Consider the following 26223-nt stretch of genomic DNA (forward strand, 5'->3'; position numbering starts at 1 on the left):
GAGCCGGGAGCACCGCCGGGCCGGGCCGGGTGTGGCGGCGCCTGAGCGCGGGATGCCTGGGGAACCTCCCCGGCAGCGCCTCCCGGGCTGCGCGCAGGGGCCGCTCCATTCATTCCTTCGGGGTTTTATCGGGAATACGCTTCGCCGTGCTTTCCGGAGCGCTTGGGGCTGTGTCTCTCGCCCCCGGGCTCGTGGCTTTCCCGGGCTGAGGACAGCGGGGGAAGCCGGAGACCCCCGTCCCGGCTCTGCCAGGTGGTTGCGGGTCCCGCGCCGTCCGAAACGAGCTCGTTTTCTTAATTTGGAGGGTTCCTCCAAAACTTTGTTTCCCATCTCATACTGGCTTTCCTCGGGCGCTTTTTTTCCCCCCCTTACCTTAAATCCATTGAAGTTAAGGGATTTTAAGGACTTTTGTGTCTGGAATTCTGTCTGCTCGCCTTTCAGCAGTCGGTGCACTGCTGTTCATACTGGGAGAGATTTTATTAATCTAAGTTGCCTTCACTGCTGTCCAGCTCTTCCTCACTGTGTTTAAAAGCAGTGAAACGGTTCTACTAAACTTCTACGGAAAGTTCAAGCCACACTTCCGTCTTCCTTTAGCCATTATTTGGCCCGCCAAGTTATACATTTCTCCTTTTTAACAGGTTTTTAAGGTGGAGCAGACTTACTGTTGTTAGCTCTTTTCTGTGAGAAAGCATGGCTCTGTTAAAGGTGCACGGACCTGTCCGGATGCGCAGCATGCAGACTGGGATTACGAAATGGAAAGAAGGGAGCTTTGAAATTGTGGAGAAGGACAACAAAGTGAATCTAGTAGTTCACTACAATGTTGGAGGAATTCCAACAACGTTTCAGGTATGCCAGACATTAAGGCTTTTGTTTTAACAGTGCATGGATTGTGCTCTCTTGTGAACAGCTGTCCTCTTCAAGGCTATTAAGTGTCCTGCAGACTTCCCTCTGTCTCTGTTTCTTGTTCCTCGTTTCCTGAACACTAATCCCTTTGTATAACTCTCCAGTAAATTATTGACACGTATTGTTAAAGGATCTACCAAGGTTGGCATTGAGATACCACTGAATGGGAAGCACCAAAAAAGCAGAAAAAAGTTACAGAAGTATAGAGCATCATGGTTCACGTTTTAGATTTTTGGAACCTGTAACCTTTCTCTTACTAGCACATTTGCATTCTCTAGAGGAGAAGTTCCTGACCATTTTATACTAGCTGTTTCCCCAGCTGAGGTGTAATGATGTTAATATGCCTAATGTTCAGACTTTGCTGAACATTACTTGTTACAGTTGTAGGTTTTTAATGCAGAGGCAGATCACTGTTAAAGATTCTCTTGAAATATTCAGCCAAATTTCTTCTCATTCTATAGTTGTTTTCAGGTCAGTCTTCCTAGATTTTGTGCAAAATGCCCCAAATCAAAAGCAGAGTGCTTTTTCTATAAGAAATATATACCTGTTTTAAAAATATGTAAATGATACAAGAGCAGTTGGAGGAAAAAAAAAATCCCAGCTTATTTAGCAACTTTGCAGCAGCCTAAACTGATCTATATGTTGGCTTCTGCTTTTTCACACCACTGTTGTTTTTTGTCAATAATGTTCACCAGGCTGTTCTCTGAGCCATTTATTTCTGTGTGCAGGTGCTATGAAAAAAAGTTAGTTTCTTTTTGAAAGGTTAGGTTTTTGCTGCCTAAGTGTCCTTAAAAGTCTCAGCAAAGAGTCTGGCAGCTGGTGTTGCCTGGAAATCAAGGCTGTCAGGAAATCATTAGTTATAGATTGTTCCCACCTGTGTTACTGTAGACTTGGAAAGAGTCTCTGCCTTCTCACATGTGCTGCTGTGGCTGCAGGTTTGGTGTAATCCACTGTTGGACAATGTTGCTCCTGAGGAGCACTCAGTAGAAAAGCAAGTTTCAGAAAGCTTATCCAGGACTCTAGAGACTGTTGAGCAATAGTGATACTGTCCTTACAGTTCTGTCAGCTGCCAAGGTCACAGATTGTATTAATTCTATGAGGTTTACTGTTTCCTTGAAGTGGAGCAAGGAGAAGTATTTTGGTGGGAATCTCTCTTATCCTGTCTTTTTGAAATATTTTGTTTGAATTTGTAAGTATTTTGGGCTTTTAAAGTTGGATTTATGCTTATAGTCACTTTCTTGTTTTCAGTTAAGCCATAACATTAAAACTGTGACCTTACGACCAAATGGCAGAAAACTGTGCTGCCTGATGCTAACACTAAAGGATACCAGCTTTCTGACAATTGATAAGGTACCTTTTAAAGATGCAAATGAAATGCGGATGTATTTGGATGCAGTCCATCAAGACAGGGTTCATACTGGTAAGTGCAATTGTTGTAAATCATGTTATAACATTATGGAGAGGTGTTGTGTTCTCTTTTTCCCATCTTATCATGGTTTAACCATATCAAACAACAGCTAAGCCCCAAGCATCTGCTCACTCAGTCTTCCCAGTGGGGTTGGGAATAAAATGAGAAAGTGAAAATGAGGAAACTTGTGGGTAGAGACAAAGACAATTTAGTAAGTAAAGCAAGAGCTGTACACACAAGCAAAACAAATGAGGAGTTCACTCACCACTCCCTGTGGACAAGCAAGTGTTCAGCCATCTCCCAGAAAGCAGTACTCTACCTGTGTAATGGTGACTTGAGAAGACAAACACCATCACTGTGCCTCCCTTACTTCTTCCCCAGCTTTATGCACTGAGCACAATGCCACATGGTGTGGGATATCCCTGTAGTCATTTGGGGTCAGCTGTCCTGTCTGTGTCCCCTCCTGGCTTTCTGTGCAGCCCCTGCTTCCGGAGGGGTGATGTGAGCAGCAGAAAAGGCCTTGACTCTTTGTGAGCAGAGCTCAGCAATAACTATAACATCTCTGTTATCAGCACTATTTCCAGGACAAATCCAAAACAGCCTTATCATCGCTACTGTGAAGAAAATTAACTCTGCTCCAGCCAAAACCAGCATACAGCTTCAGCACATTTTGTCCTTGTGTTCCTGGCTTTCTTTGCACTCATGTAAATGCTTCTTTCTGGCTTCAAACCCCAATTTTGTTTTATACCTTTCTCATGCTGAGCAATAATCTGAGATTAACATACAGGATTTGTTTGTGTTGTGTTGGTATTTGAAAGGCTGTTAATCGTCCATACACACTCTCTTCTTTTTTTATTTTACTTACTTTATTTTGCTTTTTTTTAAGGATAGGAAGTTTGCTGCCAAGTGGCTAAATGACCAGTATGAGGGATATCCATAAACACGTGCTTATGTCTGTGCATTCAGAATATTGTAGTCTGTTGGCAAGAAATCTGGCTTGCCCTTTCCAAAATCAACTCCAGCTAAACGTTTTGCAAATAAAAATCCCAGTCAGTTAAATGACAATAAGCTTGAATATTGTCTACTTTTTCTGTCAGCTGGGAAACCCTCACAAGGTTCTGGCAGTTTTGGAGGTGTGCTGGGCAGCAGGACCACACAGAAGGAAGCTAACAGGCAATTCTCTTACATAGAGAACCAGGTTTGTTAAACTGTACAAATTTTTCCTCTCCAATTTTATTCTGTTCCTCCCTTCCTCTCATTCTCTTTACTATATGTTGTAATGGCACTGTAAATACTTTACATCCAAAGTGTAATCTAGAGAGCTTGGAGTAGATGAGTATGGAGTGGTTGGCAATGCTGCATCTTGTTTGTGAGGAGACATCTGTATGAGTAAGAAAGGTCAGTGTCTGGCTATGGAAGTCAGACTGCTCTTCATATATGAGCTTTTAGGCATAGAAGAAGTAGAAATAGAAGGAGAGTACTTGACTGAGACTTGCTTTTCACGTAGTTCTGAATCTCCCTTTGTTTTATGCCAAACACCTTACATGTGTGGGACCCTGTGTTAGTCAGCATAGGTCTTAATGGGTGTAGCAGACTTCAGCCAAATGTGTACATTGAAAAGCAGAAGATCCAGGTTTATGTCAGAATAAAGTTACTGAATTTGTGGCATTCTGCTCACATTTTTGTGTCAATTTCACGGACTTTCCCCCAGAAGTTGTTTTCCTTCAAAATCTTTCTCCCCAGATTTCATGGTGTATCTACTAGCTTTAATTTACTTTGTTATCTCTGTGAATATACTTATATTACTGCCCTGAGGGAGACTATTTCTGACATTGTCCCAAAACAAATTCTACATGTTACCTTAAAGGCAATCTCACTCTAAAAACTTGAGGCTGTATATACAGTGGTGAGATTAGACATGTTCGGTCTTCAAGTCTAAAATTGACAACATTCCTCAGTCGAACAATTATTACCTCTTTCCATTGCATCACATATAGGGCTTGTTTGGCCCAAGGCAGTCAGGGCACTGTTTTAATTATGTGGGTTTCAGTACAGCTTTTTAATATTTTTAATTGTAATACCACCCAGGATTGATCTGGGGATAGTTAGGAATCACGCCTTGGGTTTTTTAAATGTCAAAGCTTGTAAAGGAGATTTTAAAAACTTAAGTTCAACTGAATTAGCATTGGAAAATGAGAAGGGAAAGTGGTTCCTGCAGTAAAGTTTAATGTTTATGACTTGTATGACTCAGTCAAAATTTTACCTATGTCTAATTAGTGTTTAAACTCTCTGAATGTCTTACATGTAGTATCTCTCCACTTCTGGATGCTACATTGTAGCAAATAAAAAGTGGTGGAAATCATAGATTAGACTAAAGATGGTCCTGTTTTTTCACTCTTGGGTTTTCTCCCTGGGCCACTCTGCTTGGGCTTTGCAGACTCCTCCCAAAAGAGTGACTGCGGAGAGTAAGGAGGAAAATACATTCCGCAAAGTGCTGGGTACTCCAACAAGAGGCTCTATTAAGAATTCTGCTGGAGCTGGAACACCAAGCAACAGGGTGAACATTTCAGCGTCTCCTGCATCATCAGTCCCTCACAGGACAGGCTTGTTGGAGAATCGGTAGGAGGGTTTTCTTCTTACTATGATACTGTAAAAATTCAAGTCTGTAGAGCTACAGGTGGAACTCAGTACACTGAGACATTAGAAGGGGATATAAATCTTCGTCTAGTTTTGCTGTTACTTCTAACAGGATGTTAATACATGCTTTTATAGCCTCTGTCTGGTACTGGCACTAGAGCTTTTAGTACAGCTTAAGAGTTGGGCAGACCATGTGCTTCTCTGTATGCTATAAAAGTGGAGATTGTAGAAGATAGGTCCAAAATGCATGGAAAGCATTGAGGAATTATGTTCAGTTGGAAGAGGGTCATTTACTAACCTTTCAGAAAGAATGACCACAAATTTTCCTGTCACCAGTGAAAAGAGGAAAAGAATGCAACCCCCTGGTTCAGAAATGAGTGAAGATTATCCCAAAGAAAATGATTCTTCAACGTAAGTAACACTTGTTTCTGATTTTAAATTGCTTTACAATTTCCATTTGTAAAGGTATATTTTTCTGAAAAGAATGCTCTCAGACACATGGACCAGGCCAGCCAGCTTTTGAATTCATTGGGTACTTGAAATGATGTATGTGTTCAGGGTTAGTAAGGGAAATCCAAACTACTCCAGCAGTTGATTTGCATGAACTGACATATGCAAATTTTGTGTCATCAATATTTTGTTGATTATGTCAGTCAGAGCTGCATGTGGACTATATGTGCTTTGACCCTTTTCAAAACAAAACTGATAAAAGGGAATTGCCATTTGAAGAAGCAGCTACATGTGTTTGGAGTCAGATTTAATTGTAAGAGAGCTTTTTTAAATGAATTGGTTAAACTTATATGAGAGTGAAATTCTACTGTTTGTGGTCAAGTATTAAAAGTTGATAGGAGAGAAATGCTTTAAAACAAGTTGTAAATATTGAACAGGAGTATCCCATATCTTCCATAACTGCACTGCCTTCCACTCTTCTCTCTGTAGGAATAATAAAGCCTTGAGTGATCCAGCATGGAAGTACTTGAATAGTAGCAGAGAGAAACAGTTGAACCTGAAGCAGGCTGAGGAGAATAGAACATCAGGTAAAAAATGAACATAAAGCCAAATGATACCTAGCCTTGACCAGTACGATTCTGCCCCTTTGGTACAATTTCAGCAAGTTGCTGCAGAGTTGTTTTTTCCTAATCTGCTATGCAATTAACTTTGTTGCTTCCTCCAGAGCCATACATGAGATGCAAATAACCTGCCTTCATTTTCAAAGCCTATCCTGCTCTAGTGTGGCCTTGACCTTTATTCTTCGGTGCTGATGCCAGCCCATGAGCCAGCTTGCTTGAAAATTCCAACAAGCAGCTTCAAACTGTTACAAGCTGCCCTTTCACTTGGGAGGGGATTTCTGTAAACTCCTTTTTTCTTGCTTTCTTACATATTTTTCAAACTTCCCATTGCTCTTAATGCCCGTGTGAACTGTAGGCTGGTTTTTGTGATTAAGATGTCTACTGTTTGCTTTTACGTCTTTATCTGTTCCCTAGAACTTACAGGGGGAGCTCATTGGGGCCAGAACTTTTGTCCTGTTTCTACCAAAGTTCTGTTGGATACTGCTGTGGGACAAGGCTTTACAGACAATACAGAAATACTGACAATATGTAGATAAGCTAGTAAGCAGCACTGTTCTTCAGTTTTATGAATAAATACTTAGCCTCTTTCCTCTTAAAGAGGAATGCATTCAAGATCTTGTTTTTATGGGGGAATGTTGGTGGATGCATTCTTTTTTTAGTGCATCTCTGATGGCACAAATGTGTTGCTGGAACAGCTGGTAAGGTGAATGTTCACCTGTGAATGGAAATCTGGTTTTATCTTCAGAGTCAAAATTAGTCTGTGTATCCCTGCAAGTTCTTGCAAACTTCTTTCATATATCTGCTTTTCTGAAAATCGCATGGCTCAAACAACTTCAAGCTGGAAAAGAATCAAACATTTATTCATTATTCAAACTAAATTACACTGAGAATGACTGTAATAGGTGGGTTTTTGACTCTTAAAAGCATTTTTTTAATGTGGCAGCATCTGAGGCATTAGACTCAGGATCTGTCGCAATGATATCATAGCAATGAAACAATCCTATTTTGCCCCAATAATATAGTAATTTACTGTGGGAATTGGGAGTGGGAAGAGAAGCTGTTTTCACTTCTGCATATTTACCTTGAATTTTGAGAGCAGTGCATTGGAAATCAGGAGTTTTCTGTACATGTGTCTTGTCTCCCTTAACAAGAGGTAGATATTTATTAACTTTCATGTAGTAAAGATAATGACTTTTTAATATTTCATATTGCACTTTGAGTTTGATGGAGACTGAATTGAATACCAGAAACTCCATCATGCCTTTACTTACATATCATTAATATTCACATTAGTACTTCTAAGCATATGTATTAGTCGTCTCTCAACCAATTCTAGAAACCAGTATTTGAGGATTTTTAAACCTTTTGACTAAATACTTTCAAACAAGTTGTTTATTGTAAAAATAGCTGTGTAACCTGGAACAAAATGTCCTATCTTTTCTTTTAAAGGTGTTTTACCACTGCAGTCGTCATCTTTTTATGGTAGTCGATCCTCTTCAAAAGAGTACTCCACTGGCAGTTCCTCCCTGGACAGGTAGGGCTGATTCACTAGAATGAACTGCAAACAGCAGTTGTTTCACAGGAATTAAGCTCTTCAGTTTCCTGTGTGTTGATGACATGGTGCTTAGATGCATAACATGGTGGGGTTTTTTTCCTTCAGGAGCACAGTCCAGTTCTTCAGTGTGTCTTTAACTGCCCTGCTTACATCTACAAACTCTAGTTACTGCTTGCAATAGAAAGACTTTGTAAAATCACTCGAGTCTGTTATAGTTGTTGTGAATAACTCTAGATGGTTCAAATTCTATATAAACTCTGGTAGTTAAGTCTGAACCCTTGCTTCATTTTTCCCAAGTAGATAAATGGCATACAATTCTGTATTTCAATAGCAGTATTTTAGCAAATACTAAATCTGCTGAGCTTGGGATTCTTCTTTGTCAGGTGCTGTGCAGTCAGACTCAAGGTCTCCACCCTAGATAGATGAGATACAAGATCAAGGGAGAAAAGAAGCATTGTCCATGTTTAAATGTTAGGAATCGAGGTCCACAGTTGGTGATTAGGTTACAAGAACAAGAGATTGAAAATGAAGAGACTGGCCCTGATGTGAATTTTAAGTATATCTTGGGAGCAGTGATCTCATACTATGTAATCATTCTTCCTCTCATCATACAGTGTGGAGAATTATTAAATGTTTATAAGACCAAAGACTTGGTTGTACTGCATGTACACCAGTGGGTATAAGAAAATTTATCCAAGCTAAGAATTTAACACTTCTGGAAAAAAGTGTTCTCTGTCACACCTCTTTTTCACTGTGATGCATTCCAGTTATCTTGTATGGCTTTACCAGTCCTTGTCTTCTATAGTGCTGCGATTCCAGTGTCATGGACTACAGCTCTTTAAGGCAGATCATTACAAATCTTACCCTTCTTATTCTTTTATGTTTCTAGGTCTAGTGTGTCCAGCCAGACCCCTTCAGCAAAAAGAAGCCTGGGATTCCTTTCTCAGCCTGCCCCTCTTTCTGTTAAAAAAATGAGATCTAATCAAGATTACACAGGATGGAACAAACCCCGAGTGCCCCTTTCCACCCATCCTCAGCAACAGTTGCAAGGGTAAATTTAATTTTCGTTATCTAGTGTGCATACTTTGATCATCAGAACATGCACATTCTTGTTGTAATTATTTAATTAAAAAATAATCCTGAAATTAATGAACACTGAGGGAGGGAACACTTTTCTTAGTTTGGAGGATATGTATTCTTGAATTCACATCCTGGGAGTTTCAGAGACATAATAATTTCAGGTAATTCATGTTCCTTTAATGATGATTCATTTCTCTGTCTTTGTGTATATATATATATATATATAATATACATGTGTGCACATTTTTTTAAAGTTTGATTGTAGAAACCTATGGGTGTTTTCCTGATAAATGCTGCTTCCCATGAGTTTTCAGTTTAGGCTGAAGGGCTGGGGAACAGCTCCAGTAAGATGCTCTTTGGGAAGTGGCTGGGGTGAATATCCTGTGTGTTAGTAGTGCTGTGTTTAACTCTGGCAGCAGGTTTGCACATTGACCATTAGACACAAAGTATTCAATTTTTTTTTTTTTTCAGGTTTTCAAACTTGGGAAACACCTGCTATATGAATGCCATTCTACAGTCCTTGTTTTCAATTCAGTCTTTTGCTAATGATTTGCTCAAACAGGGTATCCCATGGAAAAAAATTCCACTCAATGCACTTATCAGGTAAAATTCACATTCTGTGAAAGCTGTTTTTCTCCTTCTTTACTGAGAAATTGGTTTGGTAATACTGAAGCACCCTTGTAGAGGGTCATTTGCCTGTATAGATAATAAAAGAAATCCTAGAGCTGTCTGTATTTTGGAGCTTTACTTTTGAAATAGGAAATCAGCTCTTAAAACTTATAATATTGAGTTACAGGCATTCTTTCACTGTATTTCTAGTGGTGGAGTGAAATACTTCAGAAGAAAATGTAAGAAATTGCAAAATAAATTAGATGCAGAAAAGTTTCTTTTAAAAACTTTTCCACATAGAGTTTAGGCTGATCACTAACTTCACCTGATATGTGGGGGCTTATGCCTTTTGTTCGGTAGCTGTGGAAAGTGTTCAAGTTTTGCATACTTAATCTTTCTCTAAATTCAGCCATTTGGGATTTTTTATTATATTTTCTCTTGTGCATTTCATTTCTTTTCTGTCACTAAATAAGATGTGGGATTATCAGAACCATTTGTGTTTCTGTTCCATCATTTTTTATATCTTTTGAGGTAATTTTTTATTTTTGGTGTGTCATCTTGAACTCTTTCTACACTGCTTGGGATCAGAGGTTGTTCCATGTGCCTCTTGAAATGTCCTTTCTCTAATTTTTATAGAAAGACTTCTGAAGGTTGTGCTCCATATACCTAATGGGCAGTGTGTGATCCTGTACAAGTCAGAGTTGATACTCAAAGCATCTACTTTGTCTTCTCTTGGTTTGGCTATATCATCTAACCTGGTGACTGTTTTTCTGGTTGATCAGTGATTGCTTATCAACTGTGCTGTGGTTTCCTAACGTGCTTCACTGAGCAGCTGTAGAGGGCTGGGACAGCACACGCCGTTCTTGGAGTTGGGCAGAGTAGCAGAAACTTGTCAAGCTGCAGTAAACTGATCAGATTCTTGGGGTTAACTGAGTATTAGTTGTTGGGTTTGGGATGCAAGGGGATTATACAGGTTTTCCCTGTCTTTGGGTTGGGTTTTTTTTTGTGTCACAGAATGTGACATCTTCCTATCACCTTCCTGTGTATATAGCTTGACTGAAATTTGTGCTTGGAATATATTTGGTGTGTATGTCCTGTGAAATTATAAAGCAGTTGTAAAAAATAACTAAATCACAGTAGCTGAGAGGCACAAGTAAAGTCAATTTCAAAAGTTTTGTAGCAAAGCTAACAGAAGCACTAACTTGAACCAAGGAACTCCTCATGGCTCTTTGCTACAGCTTTTTTCTCTGTTAAAATGTTTTTACTGTTGAGAGATGTAAGGCTTGATAATTAGTGGAAGTTTAAAAATAAAACATAAATAGAAACCATTCTGACCATTCAAGTTGAATTTAGTGATTTTGTGTTGCTTATTTTGGTACTGTGTGATATCATATCTCCTATCAGTACAAATGTTTTCAAAAAGCATTATGAGGTTTTTTCCTCATTGTAAAAGAGGATAAATAAGTTTTTAGACCTTTATAAGGCTTTTCTCTTTACCTTAAAAGATTGTGGATTGGGTTTTTTTGTTCATTTGAGTGCTGTTTGATGATGGCTTCAAATGAGATCCCAAAATACTTGAAATGGAGAAGGTTAATTATATGTGGGATATTTTCATACAGAACCCCTGAACCACTTACCACAGGAGAGAAGCTTTTAGGAAGTCTTAAAATAAGGTATCATGAGCTCCATTATGTTTCTCTAAAGTCCTGGAAGACCAACCAGTGTTTCATTGCCTTGACTTCTGCAGACGTTTTGCCCATCTGCTTGCTAAAAAAGATGTCTGCAGCCCTGAGGTTAAGAAAGAGCTGCTCAAGAAGGTGAAAAGTGCCATTTCAGCTACTGCAGAGAGATTTTCTGGGTACATGCAGAATGTAAGTATCATTGTCTGGAAACAGTTATGTGTAATTTGTCCAGTGCTAGGGCTGTGTTGAACAACTGTCAAGCTTCAGCTGTGTTTGACAGTGACTTTTGGTTGAATGGCAGTGATTGTTAGAGCAGAACTGCCTCAGTATTACTGAATGCACTGAACTGAATGTAATTCCCTAGTCTGTGTGTGTTTGAGAAAAATACTGAATGAAGTTGTACAAAGCCATTTCATTGCATTTGCCCTGTTTCTAGGATGCACATGAGTTCTTGAGCCAGTGTCTGGATCAGCTGAAGGAAGACATGGAAAAGTTAAACAAAACTTGGAAGTGTGAACCAGTCCCTAATGAGGATAACTCACCAGGACGTGCTTCTGATGACCTCTCAGCCACCAAAGTTTATACGTGTCCCGTTATCAGTAACTTAGAGTTTGAGGTTCAGCATTCTATCATTTGCAAAATGTAAGTGTGCTTGACAGCTCTTTTCACACTTATCTTAAAAGACTAGGAAGTGTTCCCATCTCACGTGACTTCATCTGCAGGTTGTAACCAGAACAAAGAACTGTGTTTTATCCAAGGCTAGATATTTAGAAAAATAGGCTCTTGTCTAGAAATTCTGTAAACCTCACAGCATGCTGTCTGCTGCTGCAGGCCTTCTTTAGTTTCATACCACCTAGTTCTTCATTGCATGTCCAATGAAAAGCCTTTGTGCTTTGCTCTTTGTGTACCAAATGTATGGGAATAGAGAGAAAAGGGAGTTTCAGCCAAGTAATATTTACTCTTAAAGGAAAAAGGGGATGCCACATTTTTAATTTGATCTTTCTAAGGGCTTCCAGGAAATGGCATTTTCGTCTGTCTCTCTGCATTCTTGTAGAAAAAGATGTCAACTGATATGTTCGGGCATTCATTGTGCGTGACCCTTGCAGCAGATGTGTTCAGCCATAGCAGTCACTTTGATTTTCTGTATACCTGATCATTTGCCTCTCCAAAGCAATCTGTGCATTTTTGTACTTACCCTTACATAAATGTCTCAATTTTTATAGCATCAAAAAGAAATTGCAAGTTCCAACTTTGTCCTGAGCATCAAACAGTTCCATTTTGATGAGTAAAAATAGGATGATCAAGAAGTATATGTTTACTGGGAAGTCACTTTACTCTAAACCATGCAGTGTTCATTAATTTCAAGTTTATTTTTCATCAGACTTGCACAAGCATGTTTCTTTTTTAGGTGTGGTGAAACAGTCACTAAACGAGAACAGTTTAATGACCTCTCCATTGACCTTCCTCGAAGGAAGAAATTCCTTCCTTCCCGATCAATCCAGGATTCTCTTGACCTCTTTTTTCGGGTATGTACTTTGAGGGGGGTTTTTATGCATTGTGGAGTGTGTGTAGGTTATGCACCATATGGAAATTCAGATTGTACAGCTGATTATTAGTTTCTATGACAGGGGGGTTTTTATGCATTGTGGAGTGTGTGTAGGTTATGCACCATATGGAAATTCAGATTGTACAGCTGATTATTAGTTTCTATGACAGTGGTTTGCAGGCATGTGAGATAACATTGCACTTTTTTGAGGTTTGTCCATTAACAGCATATGGAAGTTTATATTGTAAAATGCTGTGCAGAAATTAAATTATGTAAAATAGGTAAACTTCCCAATTTTGTGATGGAAGAGTTGAGGTGTAAAGAAATACAGTGGAGAGGAGGGAGGCTGTCCGATTGGGATAATCACTCAGGAAGTGCTACCTCTCCTGGGCTAGGATGTTTCAACAGCTTGTGTACAAGCCTTAATTAGCATGGAGGATAAAGATCGTGCAGGTACAATAATTAAAAAAAATAAATAGTTGTAATATGTGGATGCTTACTTTGTAAGTAGAGCTTCAAGGTGAAGCTTCTAAAAGCTTAAAATGAGCCGTATGTCTGTGAATTGGTGTTGTATTTTGTCATATCTTGAGAGAAACCTTTTTTTTTCCTCTCTGTATAGATAGTACTTTCAACAGAGAGAATAGCTGACATGTTTTTTCTTCTAGAAGCTGATGGAGGTCTTATGATTAAAAAAAAAAATCTAAAATTGTAATGTTTTAATTTGACTTCACTTAAGGTAAAGGGCTGTAGGAATGTGTGATGGGCAAGTTATGTAGTATCAGGAAAGGAATGCTTCCCCTTTTGATGTCTGTTCACAACTCTACTCTAATGTAGGATACCCTTGGTAAGTTTAGATGAGGATACCTTTTGAGGAGCAAAGCAGAGGTTTTGAACAAGAGGGAGAAAATTTCATGGCACTACATCCACTGAAGATTATTAGGGTAAAAAAAAAAAGACAACAAACAAGTCCTGTGTATGGGAGAGAAAACTGTTAACCTCACAATATTTCCCCCTCTCTTTGGAAGCTATTTTGTATCATAATGGTAGCTAATTCACTGGTCTCCAGTAGACTTGCAAGAAGAATTCCACCTGTATTAGTGGATATGATGTGAAATTTTAAGGTCTGCTGCCTGTCCTCTTACTAAATTCCTCTTAGTAGATCACCTTGAAGGTGATTATAATTTTGAGTGGTTACTGCTGTTTTGAAGAGTTTGTGTGACAGATGCGATGTATTTTTTGACGAGATCTATTTGATTTCTCTTTTGTTCCTCAAGTAATTTCTCTGCTCCCTTAAACAGGCAGAGGAGATTGAGTATTCCTGTGAGAAGTGCAATGGGAAGTCTGCTGTTGTCACACACAAGTTCAACAGGCTTCCCAGGTAAATGTTGACACCTGTTCCTCTCCTTCCTGGAAGCATATGTTACAAAAGTGCAGGCAAAAATCCCTCAAAGAGTAAGGCTGGGAAAATGAGCAGGACAGCGTGTACAGTGGTCAGTGTGTGAAAGAGGTGCACCTACAGTGGGTCTTCATGCTGTTCTTCAGTTTCACTCTAAAGAAGCCCTTGGAAACCCTCAGCAGTACTACTGTCTTCCTCCCTATCCCTACACAAGGAGAACTAAGTTTTCCCCTTCCCCTTGTGGTTTCTGGGATGTGAACGAATCAGATACAGAAAATATTTTCTGGAATTTTAATATTGTACAAGCTGAGTGATGAACAGGGTCATAATGACCTGTGTCTCGCAGATAAGAGATGGTCAGCATTTGCCTACCACCCCAAAGTAATAATCTGGTTTGGTCAGGTGAATGCCTTTGGAAAAAATGCTTACTTGTTTTTTTAATAGGTTTTCTTCAACTTCTGTCTTGAGATGAACATTTTTCCTTCTCTCATCTCTCTCAGGGTCCTGATTCTTCATCTGAAACGATACAGCTTCAATGTAGCATTGTCTCTTAATCACAAAGTCGGGCAGCAGGTGGTTATTCCAAGATACTTAACCCTGCTTTCCCACTGTACAGAAAGCACCAGGCTGCCACTGACGCTGGGGTGGAGCGTCCATTCTGCCATGTAAGTGTGCAACTTTGGTCCCTGCTCTCTTAATCATGTATACCACAAGGTAGGCACTTGTCAGATCTTCTCCAGAGGATGTCTGGGGAAGGAAACATTACAGTTATGCAGCCTCAGATGTGTGCTGCTGGTTTGTAATGCTGCTGTCATGAGAACATGTTTGGAAAGGAAGCATGATAGAAGTAGTAGGAAGAGATAGTTGGGCATTATCTAGGGAATATTTGGTAAGATAATATTCTTCACTGTCCTTGAAAATAACTTTATATTATTTTTAAGAAGACTTCTGCTAGTAATTTTTAAAATGTAGGCCTCTCAGTCCAAAGTAATCTAGATTACCTTTCCCTTCAGAGCACTCTAACTCTGCTTAGAAGACAAAACATCCTACCTTCTTCTGCTAATTTCCACTTGTACCTCCTGTGCTGTCATTCATTTTTCATTGTCTTTCCTGTGCCACTGCAATATCTGAGCACTTTGCATGCTGAAAATACTCTCTCCTTTTCCCTGTGACTGTCATTTCTGTACAGCTGCCTGATGTGAGACACAGAGATTAAACGTGCCAGTTGTCACATAGGAAGCATGTGGCAGAATGAGGAACAAGAAGCCCTTAGGTCTCTTGTAGCCTCTGCTGAGTGACATAGCCAGGGTATCCATAGTGAGCTAGGACACATCTGGTGCATATGTTCAGCAGTGTGGCAGGTGTTTTGCCAAATGTTTAGTGGTGTTTTGAGATGTAAGTGTATGTTTCCCATGAGTTTGTTTTAACAGTAGACATCTCAAACACAACAAAGCTTATGCTAACCAGACCAGCAATACTTGAAAATAGGTTGGAAATAGTTCCCAATGTTTGGGGTTTTTTTCAGTCATGGAAACCATTGTGATTGACCAAGGAGTGGAAGGGGGAACTTGGCTGGAGAAAAGCAGCCTTGGTTTAGGGGGAAGATTAGAAAAGATTTCTGCAGTGGCTACCAGCTGTTTGATAGATGTGTAGTGATAGTGATGGACTTTGAGGAGCCCATGAAAGGATTAAATGGAGCAGGAAGTTGGTTCAGAGGAATCTAAGTAAGGCAGGAGAAATTAAGATGTGGGATATGCCAGAAAACCGGCTGATCCAGACAATAGCAGGAGACTGTGGTTTGGGAGCAGGAACTGAAGTAAGTGCTGGTGGGAATAAAATATAAAGGAATGAGTTGTCTTGACATGGGAGCTGAGAGCCTTTAATTTGTGAGCTGGTCCCTAAGGGTGCATCGCCAAGAAGTGACTCAAGTTTAAAGGATTGTACATGGTTTTGAACAACTGTTGTTTATTTATAGTGTGATGAAGTTATTACTGTAAATCTAAGCAATTAGCAAGTACATAATGGTATTCTGCTTGTTCTTTTGGTCATGGATTTGCATGCATAGCAGACAAGTAAATACTTATTTTTTAAAGACTGTAACTACTGCAATAAATTATTTTGCTCTTTTAATAGTTCCCGTCCATTGAAAGCCTCCCAAATGGTGAATTCCTGTACTGTAAGCACTTCCACACCTTGTAGGTGAGTTATAGCTCTGAAATATCCATGTCCAATGGCCTGGAGTTTTGTGGTGTAATTTCTAAGGCATTTTTAGATTTTCTAGTTCTTTCCTGGTTTTTATGTTGTAAATTATTTCAGCTATTGTCTTTTTTCATATCTGAGTTTTATTGGTATTACATGGTAGCTGAAATTAACATCAGTGGTGCAATTTGCCTAGTTTAAGAAGCAAAATGATTTCTACTTCTGCAATCTAGCTCTTTGTTCTGACTCTAGAGAGCCAAAATGGATGTTTTGGGAACAGGTGGTTGATTCCTTAAGTTTATTTGCAAAGATGAGACAGCCAGTTTTTGATACTGTGAAAAATATGATATCACACTGGATGGTTTTGCATTGAGGGATGCTTAAAGACCAGGTTTACTAATAAAACAGAAATCGTGACTTCTCCAGACTCCTTTGTCTTCTGTTGTAAAGAAGCAAAAATTTATCTTAATGGAAGAGCAAACAGGAGAAATTAAAAATTTGGTGCATTTTTTTTACTTTATGTGGGTGATGTTGTGAGAAGCCCTATGTCCAGCTTAAAAAACTCAAGTCAAATGATTTATGCCAAATTCTATTTGTTAATGTGGTCTTGTCTCAAATGAGTTCAGTCTAGGATTGCAAGGTAATAAAGTGCAGAATTCTTCAAAAGCAAGAGCCACACACTTACTTAGTTTTTAGTGTTGTAAGCTATTATTGCAGGCTTCAAGTAGACATGTTAGTTAACCCAAAAAAATAAAGCTTTTCTGAAAACCTTGTCTGCCATATTAATAAATTGTCATTGTCAGTTGTTGCAGTTTGTTCCCCAGTTGAACAGTGTGAAAGCACTGCTTCAACAGTTACTTTGAGTTGGGTTTGTACAATGCTACAATGCTGTGAAGTTTTATAGCCATTTTTTTAATTTACAGAAAATACACTTTCAAGTCAAAGAGCTCTGCAGCACTCTGTGTAGATTCTGACAGCGATGATGAGCCATTGAAACGCTCTGTTGCCCATAGCCAAAGGTTGTGTAACATACAGAGTAGAGATCAGCAACAACTGCAAGAAGAGCCAGAAAAGGTGAGGAAAAAACCCACAAACTTTCATGTACTAGATCCTGTATGTGCTCATGTCTGCTGTGTGCTTTTTTTAGCATAAACTGAGTGACATTGATGTCAGATGAGGTTTTTTTCCTCCTAATTAGCACTGCAATGCTGGAAGGGAGTGCTTTGCTAATTGACCTCTCTCTACAGTTGTCTTGGGTTCCCACTGGGAACAGAAGTAATTGCATTGCAGTTGAACTTGAGTTTTCAGGTTATGGATACCAGCTGCTTAGCAGTTTGGGCAGTCCTTTGGGTAAATTCCACTGATAATGTTCCAGGGCTGAAGTATAATGTGCTGTCAATAATAAAGTATGCAGTAAAGCCTTTGATTAAATTAGATCCAGTACAAGTTGGACTAAGCAAAATATTCATTTGAGAGAATTTCATGCACATCTAATCCATGTCCTCGTTCGAGTGTGGCTTTTAAATGCTTTTAGAATCTGAAGCCAACAGTCTTTGTAGGCGGACACATAGAAGTGTGAAGAGACCAAGTTCATTGATGTAATGGCACAGTTAATTTCAAATTGCCTTTGAGCTTTTCCTTGCGATTAGTGTTAATGTTGCCAAGATGCTTTTTTTGCCTCTGACAGGCCAGTGTATTAGCAGGTAGATGAGTTGTGTAGGAAGAAATGATGACCTAGAAGGGAATAGAAGCAGTTTAGAGGATTCTCTTGCAGTACCACTTTCTTCTGTTAAGAGTGCTGCAGGCCTCGTGCATAGGACAAGTTTCCTGCATCTCTGCTTCTATAAAGCTTTTGCTTTCCTAAAGTTTTTGACAATGCTCATAGGGATATTTTAATCAAGCAGAGGTTTGTGTCCTTGATTATGATATTGAGGGACAGGTGTAAATGTGGATGAATAGCAGTAGTGACAAGAGGAAGATATCTACAGTTTCTGATCTGATGGGAAAATCAAAGCAAGGGAGGATCCTGACCCAGTATTTAATAAATGGCCGATACTGAGTATAACATTTTTAGAAGATCCAGAGCTAGGCAGAGCTGCCAGGCTGATGAAGCTCAGAACTACAGATAAGAATGATCTTGACAAATCTGAGAAACTGCATAAAAATAGGAGAGGTTGTTCAGTAGGAACAGGCTAAAGGTGCTAATCTTATCAGGATTAATTGACTATAAATGTGGGATAGGAGCAGCTGGGAAAGCAGTAGGCCTTCAGAAAGGTCATGAAAGGTGACAATCACAAGGTCAGGCAGGTTGAAAGCAGAAGTATCTAGACAGAACCATAGCCTACATACACATTGTGTGAAGTAACCCTCCTTATTTTCCTCAGAATTGAGCTTTAGCTGGAGTTCTGTATCCATCTTTGGTCTCTGGACTGAAAAGAGTTATAGATTAACTGGAGGGGGTCCAGAGGAGAGGAACATGAATACTCAGAGGTCTATAAAAGGAAGATTTTAAGAGAAAGAGCCAGGCAAGTGCTCTTCAGTTTGGTCTTCAGTTTAAAGAAAAATATAAGCAAGGTTTGTGTCTTCAAAGAAGGGGAAGAAGTTAATAGAAAAACTTGAGTTGTTTCCTGTGCCTGTGGTGGATAGAACAAGAAGTAATAGACTAAATTGCAGACAGTAATTTTTAGATTAAATATTAGGGAACACTTCCTGATGGTCGGGATATGTAGGGATGGAACGGATTACTGTGGGAAAACGCAGAAAACCCTTTGCTGAAGGTCTTGTGAGTGCTGTCCTGCATGGCACATCTATGCCTGGCTGCAGCTGGGGGAAGGAAACAAGCTTGTCTTTGAAGTCCCTCTTATGTACAGAAAAGGTATTTCAAACTGTCCTAACTGATTCTTCCTGGAGTTTTGTTTGTGAGGAAGAGTAGGTAGTTCCTACTGCTCAAGCCCTGTAAGTGCAGAAATTGTGGGAATAAAGCATACAAATTGGAATAACAAATTAATTACAGGCTTTACAGCCTGTTGTGGGAAAGAGACACTAGTGGTGATGATTCACATAAATTATTTTATTCTGTGGCCATGCATATTGGCCACTTCTCAACAACAGGCCTGACCAGCTATGTGTTACCATTAATCAGGTTCTCTGACCTTCTCAGTGTTGTCCTGGTCCTGGTTTTTGGAAGTGGCAGTACTGTTGCTGCACCATTTCTCTTGGTATGATTCTCAGAAGAGCTGTGGATAGGGTTTCATTAAGGGCTTGGTCTGGCAAGTGCATCCCTTGCCAGACGCTCCTTGCAAAATGTCCCTGCTGTGTGGGAGAACAACTGGAACAGCATCTGTATATGGCACTGGGTGGTAGGACAAAGAGCACTTACCCAGCTAAACAGGGCACAGCTGCAATTCCTGTGATCTCTGCTTCTGCAGATGAAGGACTTCTTAAAAATGCTTGCTTAAAGCAGCCTTAGAGCCTAAGCTATTTAAAATCTATGCAAATAATGTCTAGTAGAAAAGTTGTATTCTAATAATGCACAGATGCTGCCAAGTCTTTAAAGTCCATCCACTAAATTAGTGGTAGTAGTTGGCAGAGAGCCTGGAACTAGGGTTTGCTGAAGAGCTAAACCAGTTTTCATGTTGGTAGCCTACAGGTGCAGAGAGAGAAAAATCAGAAAGCTTAAAAAGGTATTCTGCTGTATTTATCCAGTGCATAAATACCTGTGAGGAGGTTTAAATTTGGCACTTCTAATTCTTGGAGGACAACACATCTAGAACAAGCAGTTTAGTTAGCTAATTCATTCTATCAAACAACTAATTCATTACTTGTTTGATAAGGCAGTTTTAATACAAAATGCTTGCTGTATTTGAGTAAAAAGCAGCAGTAAAAATATTATTTTGTTCATTTTAACAAAGTTCTGGGATTCAACCTAATGCAGTTTGCAGTAAGATTTGGATATGTACATTTTAATAGAAACTATCTTACCCCATTTTTAACATAATATATGAAAAGAAATTCTAAGTATATGATAAATAGTGTAATTGTGTAAACATGCATACATGGAGGTTAACCTCCTGATTAATAGTTAATGTCAAAATGATTGAAATTACTATATTATTTGCAAATTACGATGGTGTAGGAGTTGATGAGCATCAGCTTTAGGAAAATAAACTATAAAAAGGAAAATTGAGATTAAGATTAAGGTGTTTTTTCTTTCTTCCAAATGAAAATTATTGTTTTCCTTGGGAAAGAATAATTCCCCCTTTCCCTGTTTAACTGTTTTCTTACTTGGTTTGCAACTCTTGCCCTCCTCCCTCTACTCACATCAAGGTTTCATATGGCAAATCTGCAGCACAAAATCTAATTTTAATTGCTCTTCATACCAGCTCAATTTTAGTTTCTGTTCCTCCATCCCTATATTTGAGTTCACTTACTCTCCTGTTGCTGCTTCATCCTTTGTTAACAAACTTGCCGTTTCCCTGCTTATATCTCAGCACTGATTTGCCAGGGGCTTGAGAATTCATCAGAACCTAAAGGGGAAACATATTTTGAAGGAAAGGAAGGAGAAGGGAAGAATTATCTTGTGTATGTTAATCCACAAAGCCTGTAAAAACTGGTTGTGGTGTGTATATATATATATATATATATATATATATATATATGGGTTTTGTTTTGGTTTTTTTTTTTTTTGTTTTTTTTTTTTTTTTTTTTTTTTTTTTCTTTTTTTTTGGTTTGGTTTGGTTTTTTTTTGGTTTGGTTTGGTTTTTTTTTTTTGGTGGAGTAAGTGTAGCTATAAAGGCTGTATCTCCATTGAGTCTCATGAAACTATGTTGAATTTTGACAGTGCCAAGCTCCCACTCCCTGGGGTTAATAAAAATAAATCTCCATGGAATTGTAAAACTTAATCATGACTCCATTCATCTCTAGGGTTCAAAAAGAAGTAAAATGGAGAGTGATAAACCTGAGCTGGGTAATGCTGGTTTTGATGGAATGAGTGAAGATGAGCTCCTAGCAGCTGTCTTAGAGATTAGCAAAAGGGAAGCTTCTCTCTCTCTGAGCCATGATGAAGATAAGCCCACAAGCAGCCCTGACACTGGTTTTGGAGATGATGAAATTCAGGAATTGCCAGAAAACCTGGAATCTATGGAGATGGAGAAGCCCAAAACAGTATTAGACTCAGGTAAGGCAAAGCAGCCATCTTAACTGGACTGTAGTGGGCTAAAGCAGGTTACTGATAACATCAGGTTGGTAATGGCTGGTGGTAGGAACTGGATGAAAGTGCACTGCTGAAACTGTCTTGACTTGCTCAGAGTTTTAGGACCTTAAACTTTATAATTTTCCCATGTATAAAGCATTTAATTCATCAAACTGTGAAAATGTATTTTCTTGTAAGTCTGTCACCTCCATGATTAAAAGTTAACTTCCATTTTATTCCACTCTTGATTAGCACATGCTTCCACAGGTTCCTGTGCCAGATAATTCAATTTCCTAATATTTGGCCATGTCTAGAACTGACTCTTCCATGAGCAGAAAGTATTTTCATTTCTGTAGCTGTTGTAGCCTAGGCAGCACAGTAGCAGTGTTCTCATGGCATAAGACTAGAATGCTTTCATAAATGCAGCTATTTTGTCACTAGTTACAAATGAATTTGACTGTATCTGTGTATTTTTTCTAAAGCTTTTTATGTGAGAGTAGATTTGTAAGCTTAAGAGACTCAAGTGAATTGTGGCCTCTGACAGAGAGATGTGGTTAAGTACAAGGAGGCTCAGTGTGGGGAAGTTGTGTCTTCCTTTAGCCAGGTGAAGGAAATATAAGTGGTTTATCATTTATTGTGTGCTACATGCTTTCCTTCAGGTTTTTAATTGCACTAGCATGGAAAAAGAGACCAACAATACACTCGTGTCCTCTAAGACCCAGGAGGTTAACTAACAACAGAATACCCCACTGTTACCAAAAATGACACTTGTTTCAATGGATAGCTCTTGACAGCCTTGATGGTGGAAGGCTATAAGAACAATATTGTGTATGTGATCAGCCTGCTTTGTGCCCTCCTTTTTATGCAGTAATGTTGCTTACGGTGTTGTGAAATAGAGTTGTGATAGAATGTGGCCACATAAATGTATTTCTGTCCAGGTTTTCTTTGGAAAATACATTGTAATGATTTGAAGGCTTTTTTGTGACTCTTAAGCAAAAAGTATGTGTTTAATATAAGTTCTGTATTTCTTCTTATACTGGAAGTTTTCAAAGCTCATGTAATACATTCTGAGTTTTTTTTTTTTCATCTTGAAAGGATTAGACTGATGGATTATGGTTCTAGTGCTGTTGGTCTTGTGTTTAAGGGTTCACAGATACTGAGACTGCATTGTATTATCCTTGTTAATAACTAATCAGCAGATGTTGAAGTCTGCGCAGGACAAAACCATGAAGTTTTACATGCTGCTGCCTGATAGCTGTTGGAGCAGGTCCTGACACTTTCTTAGATGCAAACAAGAATCAAAGTGTCCTGCAACTGCAGGAGTGTAGGCAGCAGTTGAATGAATGTTCATTTCAGATGTTCCATAAAGCACTTCTGCCATTATGTTTACTTCAGAGGTGAACTAAAAAGTTATCATCTTCATGCGCCTTTAAAGCTGTACGTGGTGCTCACAAGATGGAGGCTCTTAGCTGAAGCGAAAGGTAGCACATTTACACAGTGCTTAAGATTTGTGCTTTTTTTTAATCTTGCATTTGGTTTGGCTTTTATTGTGGCTTCATCTGTAGTACTCTGAGGTATAATATGCAATGCAAATTTTTATAATCCATGCTTTCTTACAGAGAAATTCAGATTCATGTCTGGAGAAACCTAGTGGTGTGTGGCTTCTGTAGTTAAACTTATTGTTTCTGAGTGAACATAAAAGGCTAAGAAGATAATAAGTTCAGGGATTAATCAAATGGTTCGTTGTGCACCAGTTAAAATGAGTATAAGACTGCACTTGGGAGCTTTTTCCATTTGACTCTTATGTGGGTGTTTTATGGCAGGTGAGCTCCCTGTCAATAGATGTCACTATGCTGCAAGGATTGTGGTGATTTAAAGAGGACTTAGCTGGTAACAAACAGAAGACCCATAAAAGTATAAACTGTACTTTGTGATTCCTCAGGTCCTGCCAATTTCACTGAGATAACTAAAGATTTTGATGAGAATAAGGAAAACAAAACTCCAGAAGGCTCCCAAGGGGAGGTTGACTGGCTGCAGCAGTACGATATGGAGAGAGAGAGGGAAGAGCAAGAGCTTCAGCAGGCACTGGCTCAAAGCCTTCAAGAGCAAGTAAGAAATAATTTGCTTCCTTAAGTTGTCTTCTCCAACACTGGTTTCCTGAAAGCTAAAGGAAAAACTTGCATTCAGGCAGTAACTGCAAAGGAATTACTCTGCTTTTTTTGAGATAACTAGATGGAAAAATGTTTGAGTTTCTTCTAGCTCTGGTGTCAGTAGAGCAATGACACTGGATACATCTCGGCACATTTTGAATGTGCTTTGAAAACTGTGCATCTCATCACAGACCCACAGATTTCTCAGAGCTCCCCGTGCACTTTTGTGCACTGGTTTGTCACATTATATTAAAAACTATGATAACCTCAACTAAACTCTTCCTCTCTGACATCAAGATCCCAGCCCACCTTTAGCTTCTCTGGCAGTTTCTTGCAGTGTGTCCTGTCAAGACTCAGTGAAAGAGGCAGGTTTCAAAGCCAAGGTTAAGAATGACCATGTCAGGTCAGGCTAAAGATGAGTCTATCCTGGGTGTGTTTCTGGTGCTAGTGAGTAGGGGATGCTTAGTGAAGAATGTAGGAACTGAGCATCTATGTGATCCTTCTCTATTAGTAAAGTAGAAAAAGGATCCCAAATAATTTTATTGAAAACAAGTCCTTTAAATTAGGCTTGGAAAGAATGGGGTTCTTGAGTTGTGTGCTAACTGTCTGTATTCCCCTTGAATTGCAAGACCTGTAACTGATTTCTACAAGTTTAACCAAGCAGCAGAGAATAAACCAAGCACTTAGCCAGGTCTTCCTTTAAATAGGTGCCCTTGTCTGCTCTCTATTAATACCAAAGTTGTCATGGTTTTCCTTATGAGATCTGATGTTTCCATGGCTCTTGGATTTTTTTCCTCTCCCATTGCTCATTATGAGGTGCTGGTTGATATGTTCCATGCCAGATGTAGCTTTGATTCATCAATGCTGAGTAGTTAACAAAGATTCCCAAATCCTTTAGAAGTAGTGAGATAAAAGGCCTCATACTAGTAATGTAAAACTGCCCTTTTAGTGTGTTTCTGCTACAGTTCTGAAGCAAAAATCTGCTATTCTAATGATTTGGGCATGGAAATTCGGTAGCTGTGGTTATCTTGATTTGAAATACATAGTTGGGGTGCTGCATCCAGGTGTGCTGAAAGCACTCAAACCCTAAATTAAGAAGCCAGCTCATTAAATATTATTGACTGGCTTGCCGTAGCTCTGGGCTTTCAAGAGTAGTGGGAGGAACAGGGGCATGATATTATCCAAACATTTGAAGTTTGTTGACTTGAGGTTTCTTTGCTGCTTGGTCATGGTGATATTTTTAATACCTGGTTGTTTAGTGATGTCATTTTGCATCCTGCCTTTGTGGATTGCACCTGTTAGATACAACCACTGGCTCCACTTTCAAATAGCTTAAAAATAACAAAATCTGTCAGGATTTAATGACTGTGTCCTCAGCTGGCTTTGGTCAGAAGTAGACTAAATTTTGCTGAAGTGTGAGGAGCTTTGTGTGTAAGTGACAGCTTTCCTGAGCACAGGGTTACAAATTCATTCAGATGCTTTTCAAATTAATGATCCAGGGAAAGCATTTGGTGTTACTGGAGACTCGCTCTGCTGCATACCAAACTTCAGGAGCTTTGACAAGCCTTAATGAAGGTTTGTCCCAGGTTCTGTTGCACGGGAACATTGGACTCTCGGTGGTTGCAAACATTCCTTCGCAGAACCTTTAATTTACAATGTCAAGTTTGTTGTAGAAACCAGAGCAGCACAGTTTCAATGGAAAAAGAGCACCACAAGAATTTTAAACAGTGAAATGTCTCAATGAGCTAAGTTTTGTTCTCTCCCCATTAGGAGGCACGAGAGCAGAAAGAGGATGATGACCTCAAACGAGCCACGGAATTAAGTCTACAAGGTGAAACTTATTTAAGTTCTTCCAGTATGTTGCTTTTAAGAGAAAATTGATATGTGTGTATGAGTGCAGCTCCTGCCTGTCAGTAAGACAGCTGGGATTCATGTTCTTTTGGTGTGTGCTTTGTTGTGTTTGGCGCTCAAGGTCAGTTTTTCTTGTTCTTGGTTGTGGAAGCAAATGCCAGGAAAAACTTAAGCTGAAAAATTACTTACTTCAGTCTCTTGAGCTTTTAGTTAGATATAGAGATATATAGAGAGATATGTGTAATATATTATAAGCAACACACATAATATACATTAATGAATAATATTAATTTAGAGAAAGCACAGTGGATCTTGAAACTTTGCATTCCCAGCAAAGCCAGCATGCTAATGGCCCTAGTCAGAACATAAGGATTATTTGTTACTTGCTTTGCTATTTTAGGGCTGATTAATGAATGCCCTAGCCTTGCCTGGAAAAATGAATCAGTGCTGTTTCTATCAGATACAGAATGGGAGGGGGACAGACCTCACTGCAGGGTATAGCTGTTGGGGGTGAGGAAGGAAACCCAAAATGTGCTATCTGTCTCCTCCAAGTCCAGACAGTGCTGTAAGCCTCCTCAGGCACTGTTTAACATTTGTGTGAGGCTGGCATGCAAGTGATTTCATACAGTCTGGCAGAGCAAAGCATAACTGAGAGAAAATTCCTGCTCCAAAGAGGGGAGAGGGAGGGATAATAAAGTATTGTGTTAAGATACTTGTAGTTGCTCAGGGCCTTTTAAAGTCCCTCAGTTGTTACTGGATGAACCTGTGTCAGCTCCTGAAGAGAAGTAGGGAGAATGCTGCTTAGGCATCCCTCACCCTGAGCTCTGGCAGACTAAGTGACCAGTCCTTCTTGGGTTTTCCTTGATTCATATCCAGGAAGAATTCAAGGCTTTCATCCCCTTGATTCGCAGTTGCTTGGCTTAAACACGAGCATTTCCTTGCTACT

The 26223-nt window shown here is 39.3% G+C and overlaps 1 protein-coding gene across 1 annotated transcript in view; it reads left to right on the plus strand.

Moving 5' to 3' along the window:
* USP37 (ubiquitin specific peptidase 37) overlaps positions 1-26223 on the plus strand; it is a 33326-nt gene that overhangs the window by 182 nt on the left and 6921 nt on the right. Inside the window, exons 2-20 of the mRNA XM_053947864.1 lie at positions 639-846; positions 2152-2323; positions 3409-3509; positions 4749-4930; positions 5285-5359; positions 5888-5985; positions 7468-7552; positions 8463-8624; positions 9125-9256; positions 11010-11133; positions 11381-11586; positions 12353-12470; positions 13789-13868; positions 14387-14551; positions 16020-16085; positions 17009-17159; positions 21009-21261; positions 23219-23385; positions 25197-25257. Coding sequence (XP_053803839.1) covers positions 691-846; positions 2152-2323; positions 3409-3509; positions 4749-4930; positions 5285-5359; positions 5888-5985; positions 7468-7552; positions 8463-8624; positions 9125-9256; positions 11010-11133; positions 11381-11586; positions 12353-12470; positions 13789-13868; positions 14387-14551; positions 16020-16085; positions 17009-17159; positions 21009-21261; positions 23219-23385; positions 25197-25257 — 2554 coding nt within the window. The 5' untranslated portion in view covers positions 639-690. The remainder of the gene's footprint in view (positions 1-638; positions 847-2151; positions 2324-3408; positions 3510-4748; positions 4931-5284; positions 5360-5887; positions 5986-7467; positions 7553-8462; positions 8625-9124; positions 9257-11009; positions 11134-11380; positions 11587-12352; positions 12471-13788; positions 13869-14386; positions 14552-16019; positions 16086-17008; positions 17160-21008; positions 21262-23218; positions 23386-25196; positions 25258-26223) is intronic.

The sequence above is a fragment of the Vidua chalybeata genome, chromosome 7, assembly GCF_026979565.1.
Source record: "Vidua chalybeata isolate OUT-0048 chromosome 7, bVidCha1 merged haplotype, whole genome shotgun sequence".
NCBI lineage: Eukaryota > Metazoa > Chordata > Aves > Passeriformes > Viduidae > Vidua > Vidua chalybeata.